At 47.3% G+C, this 25,417-nt stretch overlaps 1 protein-coding gene across 5 annotated transcripts in view; it reads right to left on the reverse strand.

The window, feature by feature from the left end:
• Window positions 1–25,417, reverse strand: part of fat3a (FAT atypical cadherin 3a) — a 238,986-nt gene that overhangs the window by 146,390 nt on the left and 67,179 nt on the right. For all 5 annotated transcript variants that reach the window (XM_080772601.1, XM_080772598.1, XM_080772600.1 and 2 more), the window contains exon 2: window positions 17,891–21,224. In XM_080772601.1, coding sequence (XP_080628727.1) covers window positions 17,891–21,203 — 3,313 coding nt within the window. In that variant the 5' untranslated portion in view covers window positions 21,204–21,224. The remainder of the gene's footprint in view (window positions 1–17,890; window positions 21,225–25,417) is intronic.

Below are 25,417 nucleotides of genomic sequence, written 5' to 3' on the forward strand. Positions count from 1 at the left end.
GAGCTTAGACAGTCAGTGAGTGAAGAGAAGAGCATTTGCATGGTGTGCGCATGTGCACATGTATGCGTGTACATGACCGCATGTGTGTGACTGCGCACACTGGGGCAATACGCATTGCAAAGGCAGACGGAAGGATGGCTACGGGAGGTTCATGGCTTTCCTGCATTCAGACATTGGGGAGAGAATGTATGAAGAAACAAAATACACCCAGATGCTCTGTTCCTGCCTTCTCACTCAGCCTCTACACAGTGTTGTGCCATTAAACCCACTGCCAACCAGGGCAATAACAACCTAACAGACTGGGCAAACACAACACAAACACATCATCCAGTGTGTCTATAGGGTCTAGTCTTTGTTCACAAAACAACACTTCTTAGAACAGGAAGGTTCCCGGTTCGATCACCAGCTCCCCCTTGGCTGCATATCGAAGTGTCCTTCACCACTGGAGATCAGGCTTGCTGACTCGGTTCCTCGTTTTAAATCACTCCTGAAGACCCATTTCTACAAAGCTGCTTTTAATCGTTGTGATTTCTTTGTACTTTCTGATGTATTCTTTCACCTTTTTATGTTTTTCGATATGCCACTATTCTGTTGCTGTTGCCTTTAGATGTATGATATGTTCTATTTGTTCAGCACTTTGCTTTATTATTATTCTTATAATTCTCCCCCAAAGCCCAGTTTGGCATTGAATAATGTTATATCATTTTAACGGTACATTTATAATTAAGACCCTTCCATGAAATTAATGTATTTCACTTCATAAGTGAAAATAATATTGCTATTGGGTGTCCCTCTGGATTACCTAGATAACTCAGACATAACAAAAAGTCAAACCAAAACAGTGGGCCAGACAAATTGCAATCAGGTTGCATCAGCAATTAGCTGCTACAGTACATACAGGCATAAATAAATTATACATCAATTATTTTCAAATTACTTTTTGGTAGAGGATCTAAGCACACACAAGCAACAAAGTTTACTTCAAGGAAAGTTTTGCCACTGCACTTTTATGTATCCATGCATGTCTAACTCGGAGAGTTAAAGCTGCAATGTGTAACTTAAACTCTTGTGTCCTATCCCCCTGCACGCACACGAATGCCAACATCTCTACTGTCGAGCTAGAAGTAGAACAGAAGACATGTTTGGGCAGGGGATGAATCACCTTTTGCAATACCTCTCGTCAACCAGTTGTGCGGCCGACCCAACCACAGGATAATACAGGCCTCAATAGAAAGGTACCGTAGAGGTACAGTAGGTAGACCAACTACACAGTTATATTGTATCATCATATACTCTACTATTACAGATTGTTGGAAAATGTATGTATCGTCTTGTCATGTTTTTTTTCCCCTCTCTCTTTTTGTTCTTGGTCTGGACTGAAACACACACACACACACACACACACACACACACACACACAGCGGAGGAGCGAGGGGACAGAGTAGACATGAGGATGCTTCAACCTCGGGCACCATCAGTCACGACAAGCAAATCATATGGCGAGCCACGGCGTAGCAGCTGAAGCGGATGGATGCACTGCAGCTCTGCTTGGCTGAAACGGGACATGACTGGAGTGACAACAACATCAGGGCTCGGAGTCAAGGACCAGAGGGGGTGAGGTGGGCTTATAGGTGAAAGACGTAAATCACGGAGTAAAAAAAAAAAGAGGCCATAAAATGTGTCACAGTGAATTACACAGAAAGGTAAAGTGTGCATTATATACGGCTCACAGTACACCATGGTCGTCATTGACTGCAGCCATTTTGTTTTAGCTCTCTCTGCACTTCTTCCACGTGTGCTGTTCTGTTGGGTGACTTAGAAAATCAGTGCACGGCAGATTAAACCACTTAATTAGCAACAACAATTAACGACCTGGTTAGGCTCTGTATGTGGGGTAGCGATGATTGATGTTTCCAAAACATCCAGCAATTTATAAAAGTACGAAAATAAAACCTTTTCGAAGCGTTTGTTAAAGGACCTTCTTTGCATTTATTAATGAAGTCCCATAACTTTTTATATGCATGGGCGGCAGTGGCTCAGGAGGTATATCATATAGCCATTTGGGAGTTGGAAGTGATTGACGTAATGAATTAAAGGCAGGCTTTCGCACGCACGCGTGCAGCCTTTATGTGCATCACTGCATAATATGCAATATTTGGGGCTTGATTAGAGCTTAATTTGACTTAGTTATTAAAATAAACGATGATAGTTTAGCATCCCGGACATCTGACTGTGTAACACAGCGGAGAAAACTAGCGGATGTTGTGGTCACGTGGACAGGAAATGACATCGCCAGATTCGCTCTATTTGGTCAAAATCTGCATAATGGTGAAGTTACCGCCACCATCAGGACTGGGTATAATACTATAGGATTACCGTGTTAGAATGAGATATAGTGTGTATGTCACAGATCTTTCTATTGGCATTAAAATGACGAATTAAACATATGAATAGTGGAGAAGGCACAATCCACTGTTAATTAGGGTGGCCATAAGAAGGTTACGGTAAAGACCACCACCCACCAAAGAGTGGCTGTGTGTGTGTGTGTGTGTGTGTGTGTGTGTGTGTGTGTGTGTGTGTGTGTGTGTGTGTGCATGTATGCTTGTGTGTGCATGCATGTACACTGTGCACCTTCCTTGAACTGTAGTGTGTCCATTCTGCAATCTGTTAATAAAATGGTCAATCAATCAATCAAACATGCATGAGGGCACTGAAGGATATTATTACTTTTTCTGTGTTGTATATGTGTCGGAGTTAACATTACTCTAATAGACCCCCAGGTGTGGTTAGAATATTGAAATATGTCTTCCCTGTGTATTTTTGGTTTCTTCCTGAAAGCTGAAAGCCTTCGAGTCAAAATAATGGAACACACCACTTTAGTGACATCACAATATCATCCCCTTCCCTAACCCTTTATCATACAACAGCTGTGGGTGGATCACCTCCCACCTAAAAACCAGGCATACTTAAGGGTTTGACTGCAGAATTAATTACATCACAATGCCACGCTCACTGCCTGGATTTCACTAACCTTTGAAGAACGACCTTTTCATGAAAATCCGCTTTAAAATGGTGTAATTGCTTGTCGTAGAAATATCAAGGCACTGACACTGTGTGTGTGTGTGTGTGTGTGTGTGTGTGTGTGTGACTGTGTGTGTAAAAAGTTTAAATAACATTGAGGATTTCCCACATGCACTTTTGCCCAGCATAAATTAAAATCACACCTGTGTGAACTGAGTGGTACAGCTCCCCTCTCCCCCTCTCATTAGCAGGCAACAGTGCAGCACTATCACTCTCTCTTCTGGCACAACAGCGCCACTTTTGCCCCTACTGCTACTCATAGTCACACACAGGTTAACACAGACATTGCTGTTCCTCAAAAGGAAGGAGATCACTCGCTGGGCCCGAAACAACCAGGGAGGGCTGTGTCAACAGTGTCTATACTGTCTAACCGTGACTAAATGTATAGTGGCTAAGGGTGTGCCTGCCAGTTGTTACTGTGATGTACACTGCCAGTATACTCTCCCCTGTCCCCTAAGGCTGCTCCATCGTCACAGTCACACACACGCTCCTCAGCGCAGAGTGTGTGCGTGACCCCCCCCCCCCCCCCTGCCCCATTGTGACACATGCTCCCCCAGCGCGGGGTGTGTGCGTGACCCCCCTGCCCCATTGTGACATGTCACACCATCACCCCGTCCTACAGTATGCCTTCAGAACCGTCACACAGCCTAGACAGAGTGCTGAGTCAGCACAGTGAGGCAAACTGAATGAACATAATGACCTATAGGGTTGGGTAATTAACATTGTCATGTGCAGGATACACTGTACAGTATTAGGGACTACGTCAGTGATTCCCAAACTTTTTAGCCTGCGACCCAAAAGAGAAATTAGATGTCTCCCTGTGACCTGAACTAGTGAAAATAGCAAGCAAACGAGATGCATGGTGAAGTCAGAAATGATTACACAACACTGGCGCTTTGGTCAAAACCACGGAGAGCGCCGTAGATTTAGAGTTATGAGCTTTAGTCGGCACGTAAACAAGGAAGTGAACGGTACGCATGCGTGAAACAAACGGAGATCGCTGAAGAAGGAAAGGCCAAAAAGAAAAAGAAAAGTCATATTACAGCGATCTCGTTTGATATTAAAAAAGGTGTCAAGTATTCAGAAAATGCACAGAATGTACACAATGATGACACCATCTGCACTTGCAATACACTTGTATTAGAATTTAAGCAATGTTTCGGTCATAGACCGAGGCATAGAAAGTCTGTGATGCTTAAATTATAATAAATGTGTTCATATTGTGGGTCATTGTGAACATTTTGTGCAAATACGTTGATCCCTGCCTACGCACCCGTCTGCATAGAAGACTTTTACAGGTTTTCCATGATATTTTGTGAAGCGTGCATCGGTTTTCTTTGTGTATTCTTCAGACATACACGCTTTACCAGCAAGGCCTCGTCACTCAGACTCTGAGCAATTCAGGTTCTGAAGCATCTCCAATTCAGGTCTTTGTTGTGTAAGGGGGGGGGGGGGGGGGGGGGGTAGAGAGAGCGGCTGGTTTTATTTCCGACGTTACCGCGTTGGTTTCAAAGAGCCTCCTGCCCTTGGAGAAACGCAGACGCCGTCTCTTCGACAGGAATAGACAGCCAAAGAGGAAGCCTGTTATTACAAGGCAGACCTCCATCTTTGGCCTTGTGGGCACGACCTCGCGCGCCGATTGGCCACGGCCGTGTGTGACATGTGAGGAGGTCAGAGCACTCAACTCTAGTTGACCTCCGAACCCTGACCTGCTGATTGCTGCTGAGACACCGACTCCCCGAAAGGAAGCAGGGGCCCGCCAGCCGTGTGTGTGCTGCTATATGTTCTGAGAGGAACGGTGGCTCTGGGTCGACACACACCCACATTAACACAAAGTGTGACAGTGTACTGTACACGTGCACATGCCGGAATACAGACACACATGTAAGCATGCACGCACGCACGCACAATTCAAAGTGATTACATTAGATACAGATGGTATTCAAACAACTGTGTACAATCACGATAAAATAATAATATACAGCCTGGCCTTTGTGTAAAAGCACCCATCACTTTAAAACAACTTAAGGCTAATGTAAGCACTGGCTAAGCTATAGGTGTCCCTATTGTTCTCTGTAACTGCCACAAACGCTTATTGGGTTTCATCCAGGGTTGGAGAGTTGGAAGAAAAGGTGCTATTTTGTACAGGTACGTACAGTACATTTCCACGTAGCCTACTGAAAAAAAACTATATATATATATATATATATATATATATATATATATATATATATATATATATATGTATATATATATATACATATATATATATATGTATATATATATATATATACGTACAGTAATTACAGTGGGCTGAGATACCAGGGTCACGTTCTCATGTAAAATAACAACAGCTTGAAATGAGAGGATGTAACTGAAGACTGACTGCACAAATACACACATGAACGAAAGACTGCTCAGCTGGGGCTATGGTGTCTAACATTGTGTGTGTGTGTGTGTGTGTGTGTGTGTGTGTGTGTGTGTGTGTGTGTAAAACAACTATAAATAGATAAATAGCTCAGCCAGAACAAATATGCCGTCTTCTCCATTTCATTGACGTCAGAGATGTGATGACATTGTACCTGCAGGGCTGTACCGGACAACCAACTGCTGGCACCGTCTGGAACCCCCTGCAGAGAGAGTGTGTGAGAGTGCGTGCGTGCGTGCGTGAGTGCGTTTGTGAGTGCGTGCGTGCGTGCGTGCGTGCGTGCATGCGTTTGTGCGTGCATGCGTGCATATTTTACATGAGAACGTGACGTGTGCGTGTGCGTGTGCGTGTGCCGAATACCTTTACTTCTACTCCACTACATCTCAGAGACAATTTAAATATTGTACTTTTACTCCAATTCATTTATTTAAAAACTTTAGTTACTAGTTACTTTGATTATTACACATTCCGGCCCATATTTGAAAATAGCCGATCTACAAGCTCACAATGGCATTTTGATGCCTATACTTTTGTACTTTTACTCAAGTACATTCTGAATGCCTGACTATTACTTGTAACAAAGTATTTCTATATTGCAGTATTGATACGTTTGCTTAAGTCAAACAATCAAGTACTTTTTTTCCACAATTGTGTGTGTGTGTGTGTGTGTGTGTGTGTGTGTGTGTGTGTGTGTGTGTAAGTGTGTGTGCGTGAGCGCGCGTGCAAGTGTGTGTGCGTGAGCGCGCACATGCTCACACGCCGCTCCAGTCTGTTTGTCTGGCTAAATAGGATTATGTCCCAGTGGGTGAAGTCAGGGCAAAATGTTGTGGGACACGGAAGTCAGAACATCAACACCCCATTCATGAGCGTGTGTGTGTGTGTGTGTGTGTGTTTGTGTGTGTGTGTGTGTGTGTGTGTGTGCGCGAGTGCGTGCATGCAAGTGTGCTGATGAGCACTGGGTGTAAAGACTAGTCACACAGGTCTAATCCTTAATTGCTTTCCATGCCGCTGCTCTTTTACTGAATTATACAGTTTACTGTGTGTTGTGTGTGTGTGTGTGTGTGTGTGTGTGTGTGTGTGTGTGTGTGTGTGTGTGTGTGTGTGTGCGTGCGTGCAGCAAGAGCAACTACAGGCTATCATTACAAATGTTATTTTTCTCCATGGTGCAGGAAATGTAGACTCCATTCAGCTGCGTGTGCAGTGTGTGTGTGTGTGTCTGTGTGTGTACACGCGCGCTGAGGCCAGGGTAACACAGCCAGCAGCCCAGCCCTGTTCTCCCGAAAACACTCCCATCAGCCACAAGCACTCCAAACCACCTCACTTTAAAAGAGGATAGGAAGAGAGAGTGCGCTGTCCGTCTGTCCGTCCGAGTATGAACAGCTGCAATACCGCTGGGTGACCTAAAGTGGCACTGCTGAGCAGCCCAAAGGGCCATTCACACTGAGCACAATACAACTATAACTGCAGCCAGCCAGCGGTGTTGTTGTTCTCCATGTACAGCCACAGCTTGCGGCTAAATAACAACTACGTTGAAAAGTCACACTTTGTGGACATTATATGAGGTCTCTCCACCCCAACAGCGACGACATGCTGTCTGTATCACACCCACACTCAATATGGAAGACCAAGTGCAACAAGGCAAAGACTAACGCAAGGAAATCAACTTGACGTTCTGACATTTGGTCTGTATATAGACTCATAATACAGACAGAGCACATTTCACCAGTGGCAGAAAAATAACTCACAAGTGTCAATACTGCAATGTAGAATTACATTGCATTATTACATTGAAAGTCCGCAATTCAAAATGTACTTAATGTACAAAAGTACAGGCATCAAAATGTACTTAAAGCTGCTATAAGCAATTATCTCAAAATTGTAATGACAGCATGCCTGTCTAAAGTAGTACAGTGATGTTCAATTTAGAAGACATGTCATAGAATCTGTTCTCAGGTCTGAATGGGTTAATCAGGCCATGCAGCTGCCCAGCGGCCAACTCCCTTACCTCAGCCAGACATCAGAGATTATAATAATGCTTTGTGCCTATTGCGTGGTTGTATAAATAACCTAGATTAGAGAGGCGTGCATTTTAAGTTACTTTCCATATCAACTGGCGTTAATGAGTAATCTAAAGAGAGATGCACATGGGTGCCCTCTCACCCAGATTCCCAACGTAATCCGAATGTAAACACAGGATGGACCTTGATGGACACATCAGAGCACAGCGGTATAGCCTCGGAGCACGCGGCGTGTTCAATCAAAATGAACACCTGAACTTATACCGCCTTGAATGATGACTACCCAACAGTTGAACATCCGCTGATTATTCACCAGCATGCCTGGTCTAGACTGTGTCAGGATGTGCCTCAAAACACGTGCGTGTGCATACACACCCAGAGACACACACCCACACCCACACACACACACTAAAAGGAAGAAACAGCCTGGTGGTATCCAGTAGTGCAGCTGTGCAGCAGTAACTCATCCGTCTAAGGTCTCTAGGAGGACACCGCGCTCCCAATCTGTCCATTTCTTTCCCCCTGTTCCGCTGTCGTTCCCCTTGTCTCTGACCTTCCGCTGATTTGGTTCTGCCACCTGAGCTGTGCCGAAGAAGAGCGAGGAGCCGGAGGACATGAGGAGACGACCACCATGATGAGGTCAGGTTGTTATGGTGAGAGAGAGAGAGACCTTATTGGTTTTTCTGCCCGGGAACAAATAGTTCAGTCGTCCATATAGATAGCGCCTCTATCTATGCTATTAGAATAAATCTGATCATTTGGTTCTCAGACTTCACGTGGCCAGTCTGTACTAGGACAAATTTGTCATTTCCAGCCCCGACCCGAGCCCCTCTTGACTTCCATTCTAAAATTAAATTAAATATATATATATATATGTTTTGAAAGTATAAAACATAATAGAACAGAAACGTATCGTGAAATGTGGCGCTGATCATCAGTCTAGCACAGTGGATCTCAACCAGTGGTCCGGGGACCACCAGTGGTCCTTGAGGGGACCCTTATAGAACTTTAACTCTTGAGAGTTCATTCCTGACCATTGATTCATAATAAACTACTGGGAGCTTAAGAACAGTGTGCAGACTTCCTACCATCTTTCTGTAAAATCTGCATTAAACATACGAAACACGCACACACACGTCACGTGCAGACGCACGCACGCACATACGCAGTACGCACACACACAGACACACAAAGGTGGCCTCATCCATCCAAAACAACAGCTGACAAGTCAAAATGCTACAGAGACAAGGCAGCCTGCACCACTCCCTCACTTAAGCACTGCAAGTTTAATAAATGTAGCCATTAATAAGCTAATTACTGTAATAAAATAACTCTGCCTCTCTGGGCCACGCGAGTGACTCAAGCGTGCCAGCGATTAAAAGTGCTCCATTCATGGCCCAGGGGGAATAGTGTGGCTTCCATACCGGATTAGGAGGGGGTAATTTATATTGTGGCCTGGTGGGTCACCGAAGCACAGGACAGGTCAATTTGGGTCTTATGTTTTTACACTATGAGTTAATGAACACAGAGGAGATAGGATTATTTTAACACGTTCAGACCGTACGACGTGTGGGAACGTCATAACTAATCCAACCGACTGATTGCGACGACATGTGTACACATCCTAGCGCTTTTTCATTTATATCAAAAGGTAAAAATATATTCAGATTTTCTTCTTTTTTTGGGGGGTTGGCCTATCCTTCTGCAATGTACTCCTTGCTTTTGGCGCATGCGCGCTGCCATTCACTTCCCTGTTTACGGATCAGAAAGAATGCCTCGTATCTCCTAATCTAAGGAGCTCTCCGTGGATTTGACCAGATGGAAATACTAAGCTCTTCATTTCTGACTTCAACATGCCTCTCGTTCAAAATATGAACGCGAGGGATTATTCAGTGACTTTATCGTAATGATAGCGAGGTAAGCAAGCAAATATATTTCTCACGGTTGCGTCCGGAACGGAAGGGGGGTGCTTACAGAGTAAAAGCGGCCATATCTTCCCGGCACCCCGAGCTTTCAAAATGAAAGTATTTGTAATGGTTTGAGCCGATTTCACCAGTCAGTCACCACTCTGATATAACCAGTTCAAGTCATCTCTGCCGTTTCAGCTGCAGTACCACATTGTCCTGTGGCTGGTGTCGCTATTTACATTTAGTCCCACGAGCGAACCAACAATGGTGGACAATGGTGGACATTGTAAACAAAGAGGAAATGCACATTTCGAACTTAAGAGACACATATGACATCACTGGTACCACCAAATCAGATCAGACCAATTTCCATTTAAAAAAAAACATACAGTATATGATTAGGAAGCCTGATTGTTCAAAATTGGGTATTTGTGGAGATAGAAGACCCATAGGGGAGCCCAAAAACAACACACCAAAAATGGGAAAAGTTTAAATTCATGGTGTAGGACCATTACGGAGAAAAGGAGACCAAATACAGCAAGCTTCAAGAGACTTGCTTTAGTGACCTGAAAATGAAATGACCCTCATCTGAGACGTGTGCCAACCAGCCACCTGAGTGTGTGTGGAAGTGATAGAGTGTCAATGAATGTGCGTTGCGGGTCCTCAAGTGTCTATTGGCCCTGGTGTATAATCGACCCCACACGCACACGCACGCACAAGAGCTGCTTTTCTTGGGGCAAAGCAAAGATGAGGGGGAACTCCAGGCTGTTAAAAATTAATCACGGCTGAATGAGGAGCCATGAATTCCTCCTCCCCGTCCTTTCTCTCTCTCTCTCTCTCTCTCAACGGATCCCAACAGTTCCCAAGGATAAGTGACACTGAGATTTAAAGCATCTTGATTTGTCAAGGGCTTCCTGCAAAAAGAGAGAGGGTTTGACCTGACTGGCAGGATGTGTGCTACTGAGGTGTGCAAACAGTCCTGTATATGTGTGTGTGTGCACATCGTGCAACTTACAATGTAGGCGTTCAGACTTATCCAGAGTGATTTACAATAGGCAAGGTAATCGCATCCTGTACCACCAGACCTGAAACTGGGAGGTCAAACCAAAGACTGTAAAAATGGGACCCAATGCCTCCCTGCTTGGCACATCAATGGGTTGGATTGGGGGGTCAAATCAACTAAAACTAAGATCCTAGCATCAGTTTAAATGGTAAATGGTGCATTTATATAGTGTCTTTATTCAAAGGCGCTTTACAGAGATTGTGCATTACATTCACCCATGCACACACACATTCACACACCGATCCTAGAGGAAACCATGCAAGGTCCCAAACGGCACACCGGGAGCAGTTAGGGGTTCAGAGTCTTGCTCAAGGACACTTCGACACTCTGAGGGAGCCCGGGTTCAAACTGGGAACCTTGCGGTTCCCATCCGGTCACTCTACCCTGAGCCACTGCCGCCCCTGTTTAAAACAATACACTATAAAAATAATAATATATCATAATCTGTACGGGTGCATGTCTTTGGTCCGACGTACAGAGAACAGTCCTGCAGCCACAGGTTAGTTTTAACCTGCCACGGGTTAGTTGTCAACTGCCACGCATGTCGAGAGCCACGGGTTAGTTTGAACCCGCCGCGGGCGAGTTTTAATCCGCAGAGCGAGTTGGTGCTGCGCATGTCGGGAGAGTCGGTGTTGTTAAACTAATTCCTGTCGGACTGTTAGTAGTATGTCTAACCATGCACGCCCTGCACATACACACCTAGATGTCACCAGCATTCATCGTCGTACGCTGGTGACGCATGCCACAAACTGGCGCCGATATACAAGTTCACGACTATACGATTTCCTCCCGCTCACAGAAATCAGGCCACCCACCCACATCCGGCAGAGCATAGGGAGAGAGTAGTCATTGCCATGGCTCGGATCATTACATTAGTCTGAGGCAAAAATCTAACTAAATACGCCTACGCCATAAAACACAGCAGAAGATGCTGGAAAGTGGACGCATGAACACAAAGTGGAGCCTTTTCTCACATGGAGAGAGAAAGAGAGAGAGGATCAGCCAACGCCTGTCCTCCATACCTTTTATACTGAAGTAAAACCACTTAAGAAAATATCTGGCTCTCCATGTACCACCATAATAAATAACATTGATAATTTATGTATTTGTTCATTTAGCTCAAATACAGGAGCGTGTACCTGCCCTTTTAGGTCCATTATATGCCAACAATGCTGCTGCTCAGACAAAACTCAGTCTAATCACTAATTAGCACAACTGATGATATTTCTAATGTGATTTTAATCCGTTCTCAAATCTTCTATTACCGGCTTGATGTGCCGTCATGAACTCATTTCAGCACGGCTGGATAGCCTATTTCAACCAATTGCTTGGTCAGAAGAACTACCTGTAAAGTAATAATAATAATAATTCATTCCACTTTTGTCTTTTTTCTCCTTTTTTGGGGCGACTCCTCTGTGTACCCCCAGAGGGGGGCTCAAGTACCACCGGTGGTACTAGTACCAGTGGTATTAGTACCAGTGGTTGGGAACCTCTGGTTCAAACCAGAGCCAAACAAAATGAGACAATGTCACTACGACCTAAAAGAGACAAAGATGAGTCTGTGCTAAACCAAACAACCTGTTGTCTCCGTGTTTGAGTCAGAGCAGAATGTCTGTCCTTAGCAACGTGCAATTAATATGCACGCACTGTGGAAACATTTCATCAAGAGCTGCTGGACATTAATGAATATTTAGTGGCTGCATTAAAATAATTATGCAGATGGCAAGCTGGCCATGGGTTTTGTGCCTGCGTGCATGCGTGAATGCGCAATGCTGAACATTGATATGGTTCAGAGAGTGGGTCAAATCAATGCCTTTAAAAGGTGTAAAGGCATGATGTGAGCAGATGTAGTCTTTATAATCATATATGTACTGTACTAGTCCATACCCCTCCGGGGATATGCACACTCAAAGTCTGCATACTTTGGGTGATGCCCTGCCTACATGCATTGCATTTGTATTGCTGAAATATTTTTGTATTCACAGCGTCTTATCACCCACTCAGTTACACACACAACAAGAGACGCACGCACACACGCAAGCACGCACGTCATATGAAAGCAGGGAATAATAGCTTCAAATTGACATATTCGTGAGAAAACAGGCTTGAAAGGTTCACTTCTGTGGTCGCCAACATTACACCTATAGCTACATGTTTAAGTATGTATTTCAAATTCACATGTCGATTTCAGCTCTGACATTTAATTCAGACACGCTCTAGTATGTGAAGAGTCTGCCTGTGCTATTAACTCATTTTGGAGGAAAATCTTCTCCTCTAGTTAAGTCTTGCCGCCATGACAAAGAGTCACATATGTGCGTGTGAGTGTGTTTGAGTGTGTAAGAGAGAGATTGAGTGTGTGTATAGTATACTAAGGTGTGGGCCACTACCACGCTCTTTAAGTTGTAATTGCGTTTGCAGTGTTTCCCGGGCGGCTCCTGGTTGATTTATGAGGGTTGCCAACACTTTGCTAACAAGGGCCATAAATTCTCCCCTCCCTGGCCCTGCTCATCAACGGGGACAAGCAGGGCAGGTTAAAAGGCGACATCGTGGTCCGAATGTGTGTGTTTGAGTGGGTAATGGTGCCGCTGCGTGGCGGTGGTGCACTGGTCTTATTGGGATTAGATTGCCACAGATTTGTTTTCAAAAGGGTCCCAACACTGTGTGTTTCAAACAAGGTTCGGCCCGTTGGGACCGGCACAAGGAAATCAAGCACAAAGTGCCTTTCTAGGAACAGCCATTCTGTGAGAGAGGACGGTATGGATCCAAGGAGCAAGGACCATTTGGGATGACTGACCCCTTCAGTGCCACACAGGGTGCAAAACCGTGACCCAGGAATCTCCTTCGCGTTTGAGTAAATGGTCCGACTCACGCCCCCCCTTGCGACTTTCCCTACTTGCGGGGCTCTGGGGAACGAGGATTTACTGTTCTGTCCATATCGGGTTGAAACCCGAACGGGGCTGAGTCGGCTCAAGCAAATTTCGTAACGTTCGAAAATCGCGTGCTTTAGTGTGCTCTGTGGTGTCTCTACTTTAGTGTGCTCTGTGGTGTCTCTACTTTAGTGTGCTCTGTGGTGTCTCTACTTTAGTGTGCTCTGTGGTGTCTCTACTTTAGTGTGCTCTGTGGTGTCTCTACTTTAGTGTGCTCTGTGGTGTCTCTACTTTAGTGTGCTCTGTGGTGTCTCTACTTTAGTGTGCTCTGTGGTGTCTCTACTTTAGTGTGCTCTGTGGTGTCTCTACTTTAGTGTGCTCTGTGGTGTCTCTACTTTAGTGTGCTCTGTGGTGTCTCTACTTTAGTGTGCTCTGTGGTGTCTCTACTTTAGTGTGCTCTGTGGTGTCTCTACTTTAGTGTGCTCTGTGGTGTCTCTCGTGGCTCATGTTCGCTTCAGACGGCATCCCTCCATCGCGGTCTAAAACTGTACTTTATCTCCTACTAGTCGCACCATTTACTCAAACGTTTTCGAAGGAGATGCCATGCTCGCTCGCTGCAAAACCTACTCTCTCGCCATGCCTTCGGCCTGGTGGAGACAATAAAAAAAGCACAGCTCTATATAGAGAGGGAGCAGATGAACTCTTCGCCTGACCGCTGACAGCTGTAATGACCCCCTGATCACCTCTAACCCCGATCAATGCGGCTTCTTTTCACGCCAGACACTAAACAAAAGATCTCTCCTGATGTCGTCTGGGTTCTGGCCATTGGTGGTTTCTTTTTTTAATCGGCCCCAAAAGTCACAACGCGCTGCACTGGCCGAGCCGAATTGCACAAAATTACACCCCAACAGCTGTGTAAATGAAATGAAAAAAGCTCTGGGCTTAGGCCGGATCATCTCCACTTCACACACAACCGCAACACAAAGAGAGAGAGAGAGAGAGAGAGAGAGAGAGAGAGAGAGAGAGAGAGAGAGAGAGAGAGAGAGAGAGAGAGAGAATGAACACAATACAATTCCACTCTTTGAAATTGATAACAGCCTGGGGCGTGGAGTCGGAAATGGCATTTGAGGTTATAGCTGCAGATCAAATGTTTTAATGCAATGTTCAGCTGTCCACCAGAAATGAAAACTGACCTCTTTTCCCCGTGAACAATTTAAGAGAAAATAATAGCCTTGAAAAATAGCAATGAGCACGGTACCCCCCCTCAATATCAATAAACAAGCAATTTCCTAGTATTTATTCATTTAATTGGGTAGACATAATTCAATTCTAGGACTTGTTTTTCACCGGAATGTGTTATAGGTGAGTTACAGTACTCGTTTGTCCCTTCCCTGTACAGTTCCGTTTGTAGAGAACAGTACACAGACTGTGTGTACGCGATTAGAATAGTTAAGAGAGTGAGTGTCAGTTTGTCAATTTGGTAGCAAAGAACCCTGCAGTAAAAATGTCAGCTTCCCCTCTCTGCAGCCCGTTTAAAAAAAAGCTCATTTTAAACACTTTCATGAGAATCAATCTTAGGAAGTTAGGGCACTTTGAAGAGTGCAAACAATTTAAAGTTTCACACTCACAGGAAGCCAAAAGGAATTTAAATCACTTTCGAGTTGCAGAGCCTGTATAGAATTCAAATATTTCAGCCTGTGGCCATCATCATCATCATCAGTGTACTGTACACTAAACTTAAATCGAAGTTTATAGCCTAATGCTTTCAATTCAAATGGCAATAAAGGATTCCGGTGCACACTGTGGCATTTATTATCAGCTTAACACAAATTCCTTTTGACACAACAGTGATAAGTCAAGAGCACTGTACTAAGTACAGTACTTAGTACGTAAAGGGACACTTCACCCTTTTTGCAAAAATATGTATGTTAATGACGTTTAGAACGCTTTCCTGGGGTCTTTATGCGTGTAATATGTGGTTTTACATATTCTAGATTTTAGCAGTGTCCATGATGTCACAGACACTGGGCTCCCTTCCTTCCTGGACTACATTGTCTCAGTAAGACAGCCCTCCCCCTATCCACAAGGAGGAGCAGTGCGCCAAAGCATTATGGGAATTGCAGTCCAGGATGGAAGTGAGCCCAGTGTCTGTGACATCATAGACACTGCTAAAATATAAAATATCTTAAACCACATACTGTATTACACACATAAAGACCCCAGGAAAGTGGTCTAAATCTTCTAAACATCATTAACATATATATTTTTGCAAAACGTATCCCTTTAAATGTACTTAGTTAGACGTGGAGGAGGAATCTGTCCTCTGGAAAACATGCTTTGCTGCATGGTTGCGTGTGTGTGTGTGTGTGTGTGTGTGTGTGTGTGTGTGTGTGTGTGTGTGTGTGTGTGTGTGTGTGTGCACGTGCGTGCATGGGGATCTGAAGGCAATTGGAAAATGTCAAGATAATTTACAATCCCTGTCAGAGATGAGGGCTTGTCCAGAAGCCCCTTCAAGTGGGCTGTGTCCTTTGTCCTTCGCCGTCCTCAAAAACCCTGAACTCCCCACCAGCATCCCAAGCGGATCGTGCACATCTCAATAATATATCTCTTAAGGAATGTATTCATTTATTATTTAACCACTTTAACCTGCATGGAATCCCATAATTCCCCAAACATTTTTTGAGAGAAAATGGAGGTTAAAAATGGTTAGGCCTCTAAGTGGTTAGGGGGAAGTAGCATGGGGTATAGATTACCCAAAAATGCCACGTACGGGGGGTCAAAATAGTTCACTCTTTTTCTGGAATAAGCATTCTGTTCTCTCGTTCTTAAACTGAAAATTAAGCAGGCCTGTCTATCTCTCCCTAAAAAATGCCTGCATGGCTGTATTGACTGGACCTCACAGCACGAGCCTTTTAAATCAATAGAAATCAGAAAAATCCAAGAATACCTTGAAGCACTGCATGCCACAAAAGGCCCTGTCAAAACATTCAAGCCCACTGCCGTGGCGTCCAGAGACCCACAGGGAAGGAGGTAGGGGCGTCCAGACCCACAGGGAAGGAGGTAGGGGCGAACAAGGGGAGAGAGGCAGCCACGGTGTGTGCCATATACCAGGAGGAAGTGGCATGACAACAACCAGCCTGTAAATAAAGTGATCGGCAGCATAATTCAATCTGGCAAGCGAGGCACTCTTCCAGACTGGAGCTAAGCTTATAAATCATGCCTCTCTAAACCCTCTGAAGAACACCCTAGCCCCGAAAACACAGCAGCCTGCTCCACAATTATGTTCTTTGTCAGCTGGGCACGGACAGGCCCCGTGGAGCACGGCTCTCTCTCTCTCTCTCTCTCTCTCCCATGCAGTCGAGACATGACTTACACGGCCCGGCACCGTTAACACGTTACACTTTACAATTTAGGCATTTAGCAGATGCTCTTAATCCAGAGCGATTTACATTAAGACTGTTGGATCCGTATGACGAGTATACCTGTCCTATAAATGAATGACGCTGGGTACAGATGACCAGCAGGCTCGTCTTAATGCGTTTGATATCGCTATAACAATGCCTCGCTGTGTTTCATTTTTGGAACCACTCCGGTTGCTATGCACGGTCATGCAAGGGCCACCGCCGGCACTGCTTTTGTTTGTCAATAGCTTCAATTAGCTTCTGTTTTAGGCTGCGCCTTTGCAATCTTTTTTCTCTGAAACTGATGCGCTGTCTGTGGTGTTGCCCAGATCGGTGATGTTCGGAGGTCTTTTTTGAAAACGGCAAAACATTGCCGTTTTCTAGAGCAAGGATTTACCACAGTTAACCTGCTTAACCCATTCTGACCTGAGATCAGATTCATACGAGGTTTCCACTGGACACACACTGGTCTGATTAACCCATTCTGACCTGAGATCAGATTCTAAAAATGTCAGTCGTTCTTCGAATTTAAAAAAAATAGCAGACCTACAAGCTCGTATCGCGCCACTCGGTGGCGCGATATGAGCTTGTAGATCTGCTATTTTTCAATAGCTAAAGCATAACATGATGCCAACACCAAAATGGGTGCCCGGTCAGAATGGGTTAAGAGGATGACCATCCAGCAGCACACTACAACAAACAATGCCAGCCTGTTTAACATCAAATTATAACAATGTCATTCCTACCAGGAATATAACAGGACTAATTAAAATGACAGTTTTTATTTTGTTTTAAAAATCGCACCTGTGCAAACTGGACGCTATACTTTGGTGCCTTTGGAGTAAAAGCACAGTTGTTGACTTATAGCATGAGAGTTGTAATGACCCCTCTCTTCCTGGCCTGTGTGTGTGTGTGTGTGTGTGTGTGTGTGTGTGTGTGTGTGTGTGTGTGTGTGTGCTTGTGTGCGGGCCGTGCGTGTATGTGTGACCCATGTTGACCCAATTAGCCGACTGCTCAGTGTGCATCTGTAGGGGTCAATAGGTTGTGCTCAAACATACAGACAGACAGACACAAACAGCTGTTCTCAGCTAGCACCGCTCAAAATAGGAGGAAATGGGTGCTTACCGGTCTCTTCGTCGATGGCGAAGCGGCCCAGGCCGCTGCCGTCGCGGATGGAGTACTGGATCTCCCCGTCTCGGCCGTCGTCGTCGTCCAGGGCGTTGACGCGGAGCACGGTCGTCCCGACGCGCGCATTCTCCTTCACGGAGCCCGTCATGGCGAAGTGGGAGAAGTAGGGGGAGTAGAGGTTCTCGTTCACGTCCACCACCTCCAGCTCCACGGAGGTGACCGCCAGGAGGGACACGGGCCGGCCCTTGTCCTTGGCCCTCACCGTCAGGTTGTACGACTGCTGCGTCTCGTAGTCCAGCTCCCGCAGCAGCCGTATGGCGCCGCTCGCCTTGTCCACCTCGAAGTGGCCGTTGTAGTCGTTGCCCAGGGAGTAGCGCACCTGGCCCCCCGGGCCCAGGTCGGGGTCCTGGGTCTCCAGCCAGGCCACCACCGTGCCGACCGGGAGGTCTTCCAGCGCCCGGGCGGTGTAGACGGCGGGGATGAACGCCGGCGGGCAGTCGTTGACGTCCTCCAGCGCGATCCGCAGCGAGGCGACGGAGAACCTCTGGCTCCCTCTCTCCGCCCTGTCCCGAGCCTCGATCTTGAGCTCGAACGCGGACGAGGACTCCCTGTCCAGCTGCCCGGCGACGTACACGATGCCGTTGGTGCCGTTGATGCCGAACTGGGTGGTGCTGGTCAGGACGGAGTAAACGATCTCCCCGTTGAGCCCCAGGTCTTTGTCGGTGGCCTCCACTTGGATGACATCCGTCCCTATGGCGGTGTTTTCGGGGATAACCGCCCTGTAGCCGCCGTCTTGTAAGAACTGCGGTGCGTTGTCGTTGGCGTCCTCTATGTAGATGGTGAGCAGACGCCAGGTTGTTCTCTGTGGGAGGCCGAGGTCATAGACGGTTAGGTTAAGGAGATACCTATCTCTCTTTTCTCTGTCCATGGGCAGAAACACGCTAATGAGGCCAGTGTCCATGTTAATATTAAAGCAGTTGTCCGTGTTTCCATCTGAGATAGCGTAGAGCATCTGACCATTGAAGCCTGTGTCACCGTCAAAGGCATTGACCTTGAAGACGCTGGACCCGACTTTTAAGTCCTCACGCACTGCTATATCCGTTGGGAATGCTTTGTCAAACTGAGGGGTTTGTCGATTGACAGAGAAGAGGTCGATGAAGCCTTCCTCAATTTTGGGCTTAGTGCTAGCTTTGGACTTCTTGAGTAACTTTTCGGCTAACCTTTGAGCTACCCTGGTCTCCCTGCAATTGAAACTTTTGGAGGGGGATTTCCCATGCACTACGGAGATGTTCACAAACATCGGATCGGAGAAGTTCTCCCCGTCCGTGGCGGTTATCTTTAGACTAAAAACCCCGTTCTTTGGACTGGCACTGGCCAGGGACTGCTTCAGCGTGAGCACCCCCGAGTCGGGGTTGAGCTCAAAGAAACCCCCGTCGTTTCCCCAGAGAATCTTGTACTTCACGAGCTCCAGCTCGTCTATATCGATGGCGGACATGGTGGTGATGACGTCGTCCACGGGGAAGTCCCTGGAGACCACCCCTTGGCACGCCACCTTCTCAAACAGCGGCTGGTTGTCGTTCACGTTCTCCAGGTGCACGGTCACGTTGACCTCGCTCTCCCTCCTGTACGGGGCGCCCCAGTCGGACGCCCGCACCACGAACGTGTAGCTCTCCGACGAGGACTCGAAGTCCAGCTCTTTGGCGGTGCTGACGACGCCGGTGAACTGGTTGATCTGAAAGGGCAGGTCGGGCTGCAGGCTGGACACGCTGTACGTTATGTACCCGTTCTCTCCCCGGTCCGTGTCCGCCGCGGACACCGCCAGCACGTCGCTGCCAACCGGCACGCTCTCGTTGACGAAGACCTCGTAGGACGGCTGGGCGAACGTCGGCGCGTTGTCATTGGCGTCGTCGATGACGACCAGGACTCTCACCCTGAGCTCGCTGTCCACTTCCATCACCTCCAGGTTAAAGGCGTCCTGGTTGGCCCCCCGGGCGGTGAACCAGCGGGCGGTGGAGATCACGCCCGTCAGAGTGTTCATCTGGAAGTAGACCGAGTCCGCGGAGGGCGTGAGGACGTATTCCGCGTCGTCGGGCTCCGGGCTGATTTTGACGGCCGCTACGATCGTGCCCGGGGGCGAGATCTCGTTCAGACTCGTCTCGTACAGCTCCCGCTCGAACCTCACCTCCACCGCCTGCGGCTTCGCCACCGTCAGCTGGACGACCGTGACGGCGGAAAACTTGGGAGGGGTGCCCCGGTCTTTGGCCTGGAGGGTGAGGTTACAGCCGTGAGGGTAAACCTCCCAGTCCACGGATTCCGACGACGACGGCTTTATCGCAAACTCGTCTCCCTCCTCGGACCTCTCCAGGACGAACAGGCCCGAGGGGTCTCCGGCCACGATGGTCACAGAGTCCGTCTCTCCGTTTGCGCCCTCGTCCAGGTCCTCCACCGTGACCACGGCGTACACGGGGTCCTTGTCCAGCCACGAGGGCACGTGCGTGACGGCGCTCAGCACCGGTGCGTGCTCGTTGAGACGCTCCACGTGGACGAAGAGCTTGGCCGTGCTGCTGACGCCGTTGTTGCCGTAGAGCTTCATGCCGCGGTCCACCGCCTGGATCTCCAGGTCGAAGCGGCTCTGCTCGTCCACGTCCAGCCTCCCGCTGAGGGACACCACGCCGCTGGTCGGGTGCACCGCGAACATCTCCATCTTGTCCTTGAAGAAGTAGTAGAACTCGCCGTTGGAGCCGATGTCGGCGTCCGTGGCCGTCACCTGCGCTATGCTAGTCCTGAGGGGCGTGCTCTCCGCGATGGTCACGGAGTAGGTGGTGGGCGAGAACAAGGGCCGCAGGTCGTTCATGTCCAGCACCTGGACGCTGACCTTGGCCCAGGTCTCCAGCAGGGAGTCGCCCTTGACCGAGGCCTTCACGGTCAGCACATAGTTGTCCTGGATCTCGCGGTTCAGGATGGCCGCGTTGCCGCCTTTGGTGCGGACGCGCAGGAAGCAGAAGTCGCCCAGCACGTACTCCTCGGCCTTGAAGAAGCCCTCGTCGTCGCCCGACGTGATCCGGTAGCGGACGTCCCAGGAGCGCACGGACAGCGGCACGCCCATCTTGACCTTGCTGTGGGCGTAGGTGCGCGCCGCAGAGTTCTCGTAGACGCTGGCGCGGTAGACGGGCAGCGTGAAGCCAAAGGTGGGTCCATCCTGGTCCGGGAGGCAGTGGCAGGGCGGAGGCTGGATGAGCAGCAGCAGCAGCAGGGCCAGGCGGAGGAGAAGGCCACACATGCCTGACCTCTGGCCCACGTTCACAACCATCCCATCATTACTCTATCCACCCTGCAGCACAGAGAGGAGAGAGAGGGAGGAGGAGGAGGAGGAGGAGAGAGGGAGAGAGGGGGGATACATTAGTAACAGGGCAGTGGTGGTAAGTACTGGTAAGTAATCTTTTTACTTAACCCATTTGGCCTGAGATCAGATTCTAAAAATGTTGATTTTTCAAAAATAGCAGACCTACAAGCTCGTAGCACGCCACTCGGTGGCACGCTATGAGCTTGTAGATCTGCTATTTTCAATAGCTAAAGCATAACATAATGCTAACACCAAAAGGTGTTCCCGCCCCAAAATGGGTTAAGAGTATTTCTACATTGCAGTATTGATACTTTGTTATTAGAAGTGAAAGTCCGGAAATTCAGAAAATATCCTCGAGTAAAACTACAAAAGAATTGCCGTCAAAATGTACCGTGTACTTGAAGTAACAAAAAGTACTCATTATGCACGATATGCAGAATGTCCCATTTCATTTTCAAACGTATGAGAATATTTTGAAAATATAGCAGATCTTCACGCTGTGACACATTGTGAGCTTGTAGATTCTATTGGCTATTTTCAAATGGCCATAATGTATATAAGGCTGAAGTATGTTTTGTAACTAGTAACTAAAGTTTACAAATACATGTTGTGGAGTAAAAGTATACAATATTTGGATGTAGTGGAGTAGAAGAACTACAAGTACTTAAGAATATCTACTTAGTTACTTCACGCCACTGGCCAGGGGAGGGATTTACAGCAGCAAAAGGCCACACCGTGTATCTGCCCTCTGGGGGCCGGAGGTTACTAATTACTCCATCGGATTGCCAACATTAATTGGAGGTGGGTGAGACGTGTTGGAGGGGGGAGGGGGGGGGGGGGGGGGGGGGGCAACCCACGGTAACCCTGGAAACCGGCCAGGAGGGGTGATGACATGACATCATCCACGTGTGTGTGGACTATATGGACACCGACTAGTCAATTGCAAGTTTCAGAAAAACCAAGCAGTGGTTTGGGAAGGAACAAAATAATTGCACGGCTATAGCGGGGCGGAGCGTATAGCCTGCCGCCGAAACACACACCAAAGACAACATACAACTAACCCTCACGGAGGAGACAGAATGACAGGGCCTGCCTCACGATGACCCCATCACAACCCGCTTTCCTGAAATACAGCGAGAACTGCAACGCTAGCGTATACTCAAAGAGCACGCCGTGTATTCTCCAGAGGCAAACCCCAAGCTATGGTTTTAAAAAAAACAGGGGAGTCAAATTACTTGTTGTGCTCAGTTTTTTGTTCTCCTCTTTCAGTTAGAAAAAATATGCTAGTCCCAAAGTAAGCAAGCCGCAAATATGTGCCAATCCGGGCGCTGGGTAGAAAGCCCTGATCCGGTATAAATGCCATGTTGTGGGCTGTGGCCATAGGAGCGCCACAGTGGTCTGTGCTCTGATGACTCGGCACTTTCCATCCAGTATGGATGGATGGGAGAGAGAGCACCGCAGAGGTTGGATGGGGGAGAGAGAGAGAGAGAGAGAGAGAGAGAGGACGGGAAAAGTAGACCAACCATGTCCGAGAGCAAAGCTAATAATACAGTGGTGAAACGGTACCGCCTCACACTGACACACACACACACACACACACACACACACACACACACACACACTTTGTAAGCATAACAAACTCCCCTCTCGTCTTTTACACAAACTTCTGACCTAAAAAAGACAAAAAGGAACATTCAGCTTTTCAACTGTGGCCAAAACCACCTCAGCTGAAACAATTCAAACCGCACATCTGAAGCCTGGATTTAAATAAGATTCATCAAGAACCCGCCGCGCGCCGCCGAACAAAGGGCTGGAACAATCCACCCGGTCTGACCGATCCGAGCTGCCAAAGACAACCAACGTGCTATTTTCAGCTGACCTTAAACTGTCATCACGTCGTCAAAACTTTCACTTGGGGCGGTGGAGGGGGGCTTGTTGGGGGGGGGGGGGGGGTGTTGTAGTAGAGGAACTTAAGTTTTTAGGAGGTGTAAACAAAACGACTCTTTCCTCCTTGAAAATGTGCCTGCGGAGGAGAACAGTAGCGTCAGCACTTTATTGGGTCAGCACATCTTTCCCCCTTTTGAAAACCTTTAGGAGGATTAAGTACGTACCGTACGTACGGCAGGCAGGCAGAGGAATATGCTTGAATGGACAAATTGCCAAGGGAACAGGAGTCGCTGGATTAATATTCTAGCAGTGGTCACACCGTAACGATCCTCTCGGACATCACACACATGCTGAATAGCTAAGTGCCTGCCCGGCACGTCAGCGTGTTATGTGTGTGTGAGTGGAGGAAATGTTTGCGCACACCGTCAGGGTGGCAGGCTTGGTCTCCATTGGCGAGACGGACCAATTGCCCTCTATGAAGGGAACCGTCTTGGGAGCAATCCACGTTAATGGCTAATGTACGCCTGGCAACGCCCGTCACTCTGGATGGATGCATCAATTAAATGCCTGAAATGTAACTGTAAAAAAAAAAAACTGTTCACCGTGGGTTTTCCGTGCGGTGTAGACACGAGAGAGCATCAATCCAATTTGATGCTTTTTAAAAGTTGTCTGGTGTCTTTTATAGACAGAAGTAAGACTGAAAAAGAAAGAACGACCACAGATATAAAAATAGTACGTTGATTGACTGCGTCGTGGCTCCACACACAGATCACATTTTGTTGAGAAACAACTACCAGACAAAAAAAAAGCGATTGCAGACAACAACAAAAACAACACAAAAACTAAAAAAAAATAACAAAGAAAAGAAGAGAAAAGACTTAGGCGAGGACGGGAAAATGTTGTAAGGAACAAAGTCACTCCGTGTTGCTGCGTGTGCAATGGCGTGACAGGGACTTATTGTGTTGTTGTTGCACAGCGCTTCCCGACTCATGGCGTGTGACCGGTTCAGCGGGTGCTTCCGGGGCTCACGTTGTTCCCACAAACAACATGCTATTCAGAACCAAGGCATGACTCTGAAGAGAAAATCTGTAGAGAAACATATGCTATGGGTTGAAGTGCCGTGCCATACAAACATTAAATACATTCATATTTAATGCATTTCTGGGAAAGGGCCTGCAGTACTATAGCAGTGTTTGCTGCATATTGATTTCACGAATGCTGGAATGCCACAGCTTGTCTATATGGAAATCCTCATTATAATTTAACAGCCTGTGGCACCAACAGTAGTTATACAATAATAGTCAGGCAAACTTTAACATACTGTTGCTATTCTCGTGTCGGAATACCACAGTGCCCATAAGGCATCCGATGTTGGAACTCCCCTAAACACATATTTGGGCCTAACTTCAGCACCGCTATGTTTGACAATCCCCCAGTCATATGCACAGGAGCATGCGTGCGCATGCAGACACGTGTCACGTGTGTGTGAGTGCGAACACACACAGGTCTAGGTCTATCCCGGGGCTCTCCCAGAGTTAGTGTCCTTGAGCAAGACGCTGAACCGCTATTTTGTTCCCGTTGTGCAGGCTAGTGCCTGCCTGGTTTTCTCTGCCATTAATGTGTGTGTGCATGGATGAATGTAATCTACTGTATGTAAAGGGCTTACGCTTTGGATAAAAGTGCTATATAAATGCAGAATTTGCACGTATAAATGCACCATTTGCACACGCACGCGCACACACGCGTGCACACACACACACACACACACACGCGCGCACACCAAGTCATAACTGGATTCCAGTACATTCCATTCGCTTCTATCCAAACCAAAAGCCATGGATTAACAATGACAGACGCATTAAACTGAGTGAGCGCACCATTGCTTTCAAATGCGGGGACGTTGAACACGCTACAAACGAACCAGGTATACGAACTGAGAAAGGCTATCAAAGCTGCAAAGAGGCAGCACAGGGACAAATTGGAACACAATTACAGCGGCTGTGACTCGCGGCGAATGTGGACTGCAGGCGGTTATACGGGCTATAAACCCAAGTCAGGCACAATCACTGACACCTCCGCGCCTTTACTGGACGAGCACAATCCATTTCTTTCCCACTTCGGGGCTCATAACTTGGACCCGGCTACGACGGTGCGGAGCTCACCTGAGGCGGTGGACCTACAGGTGACTCAGAGGACTGTGAGTAAAGCGTTCCAAAAAGGTTAATACTCATAAAGCCTCTCGTGTCCTTAAGGCATGCTACAACCAGCTGTCATGATGGGTCTATACTGACACC

This window comes from Protomyctophum bolini (assembly GCF_963924005.1).
Source record: "Protomyctophum bolini genome assembly, chromosome: 9".
NCBI classification, from domain to species: Eukaryota; Metazoa; Chordata; class Actinopteri; order Myctophiformes; family Myctophidae; genus Protomyctophum; species Protomyctophum bolini.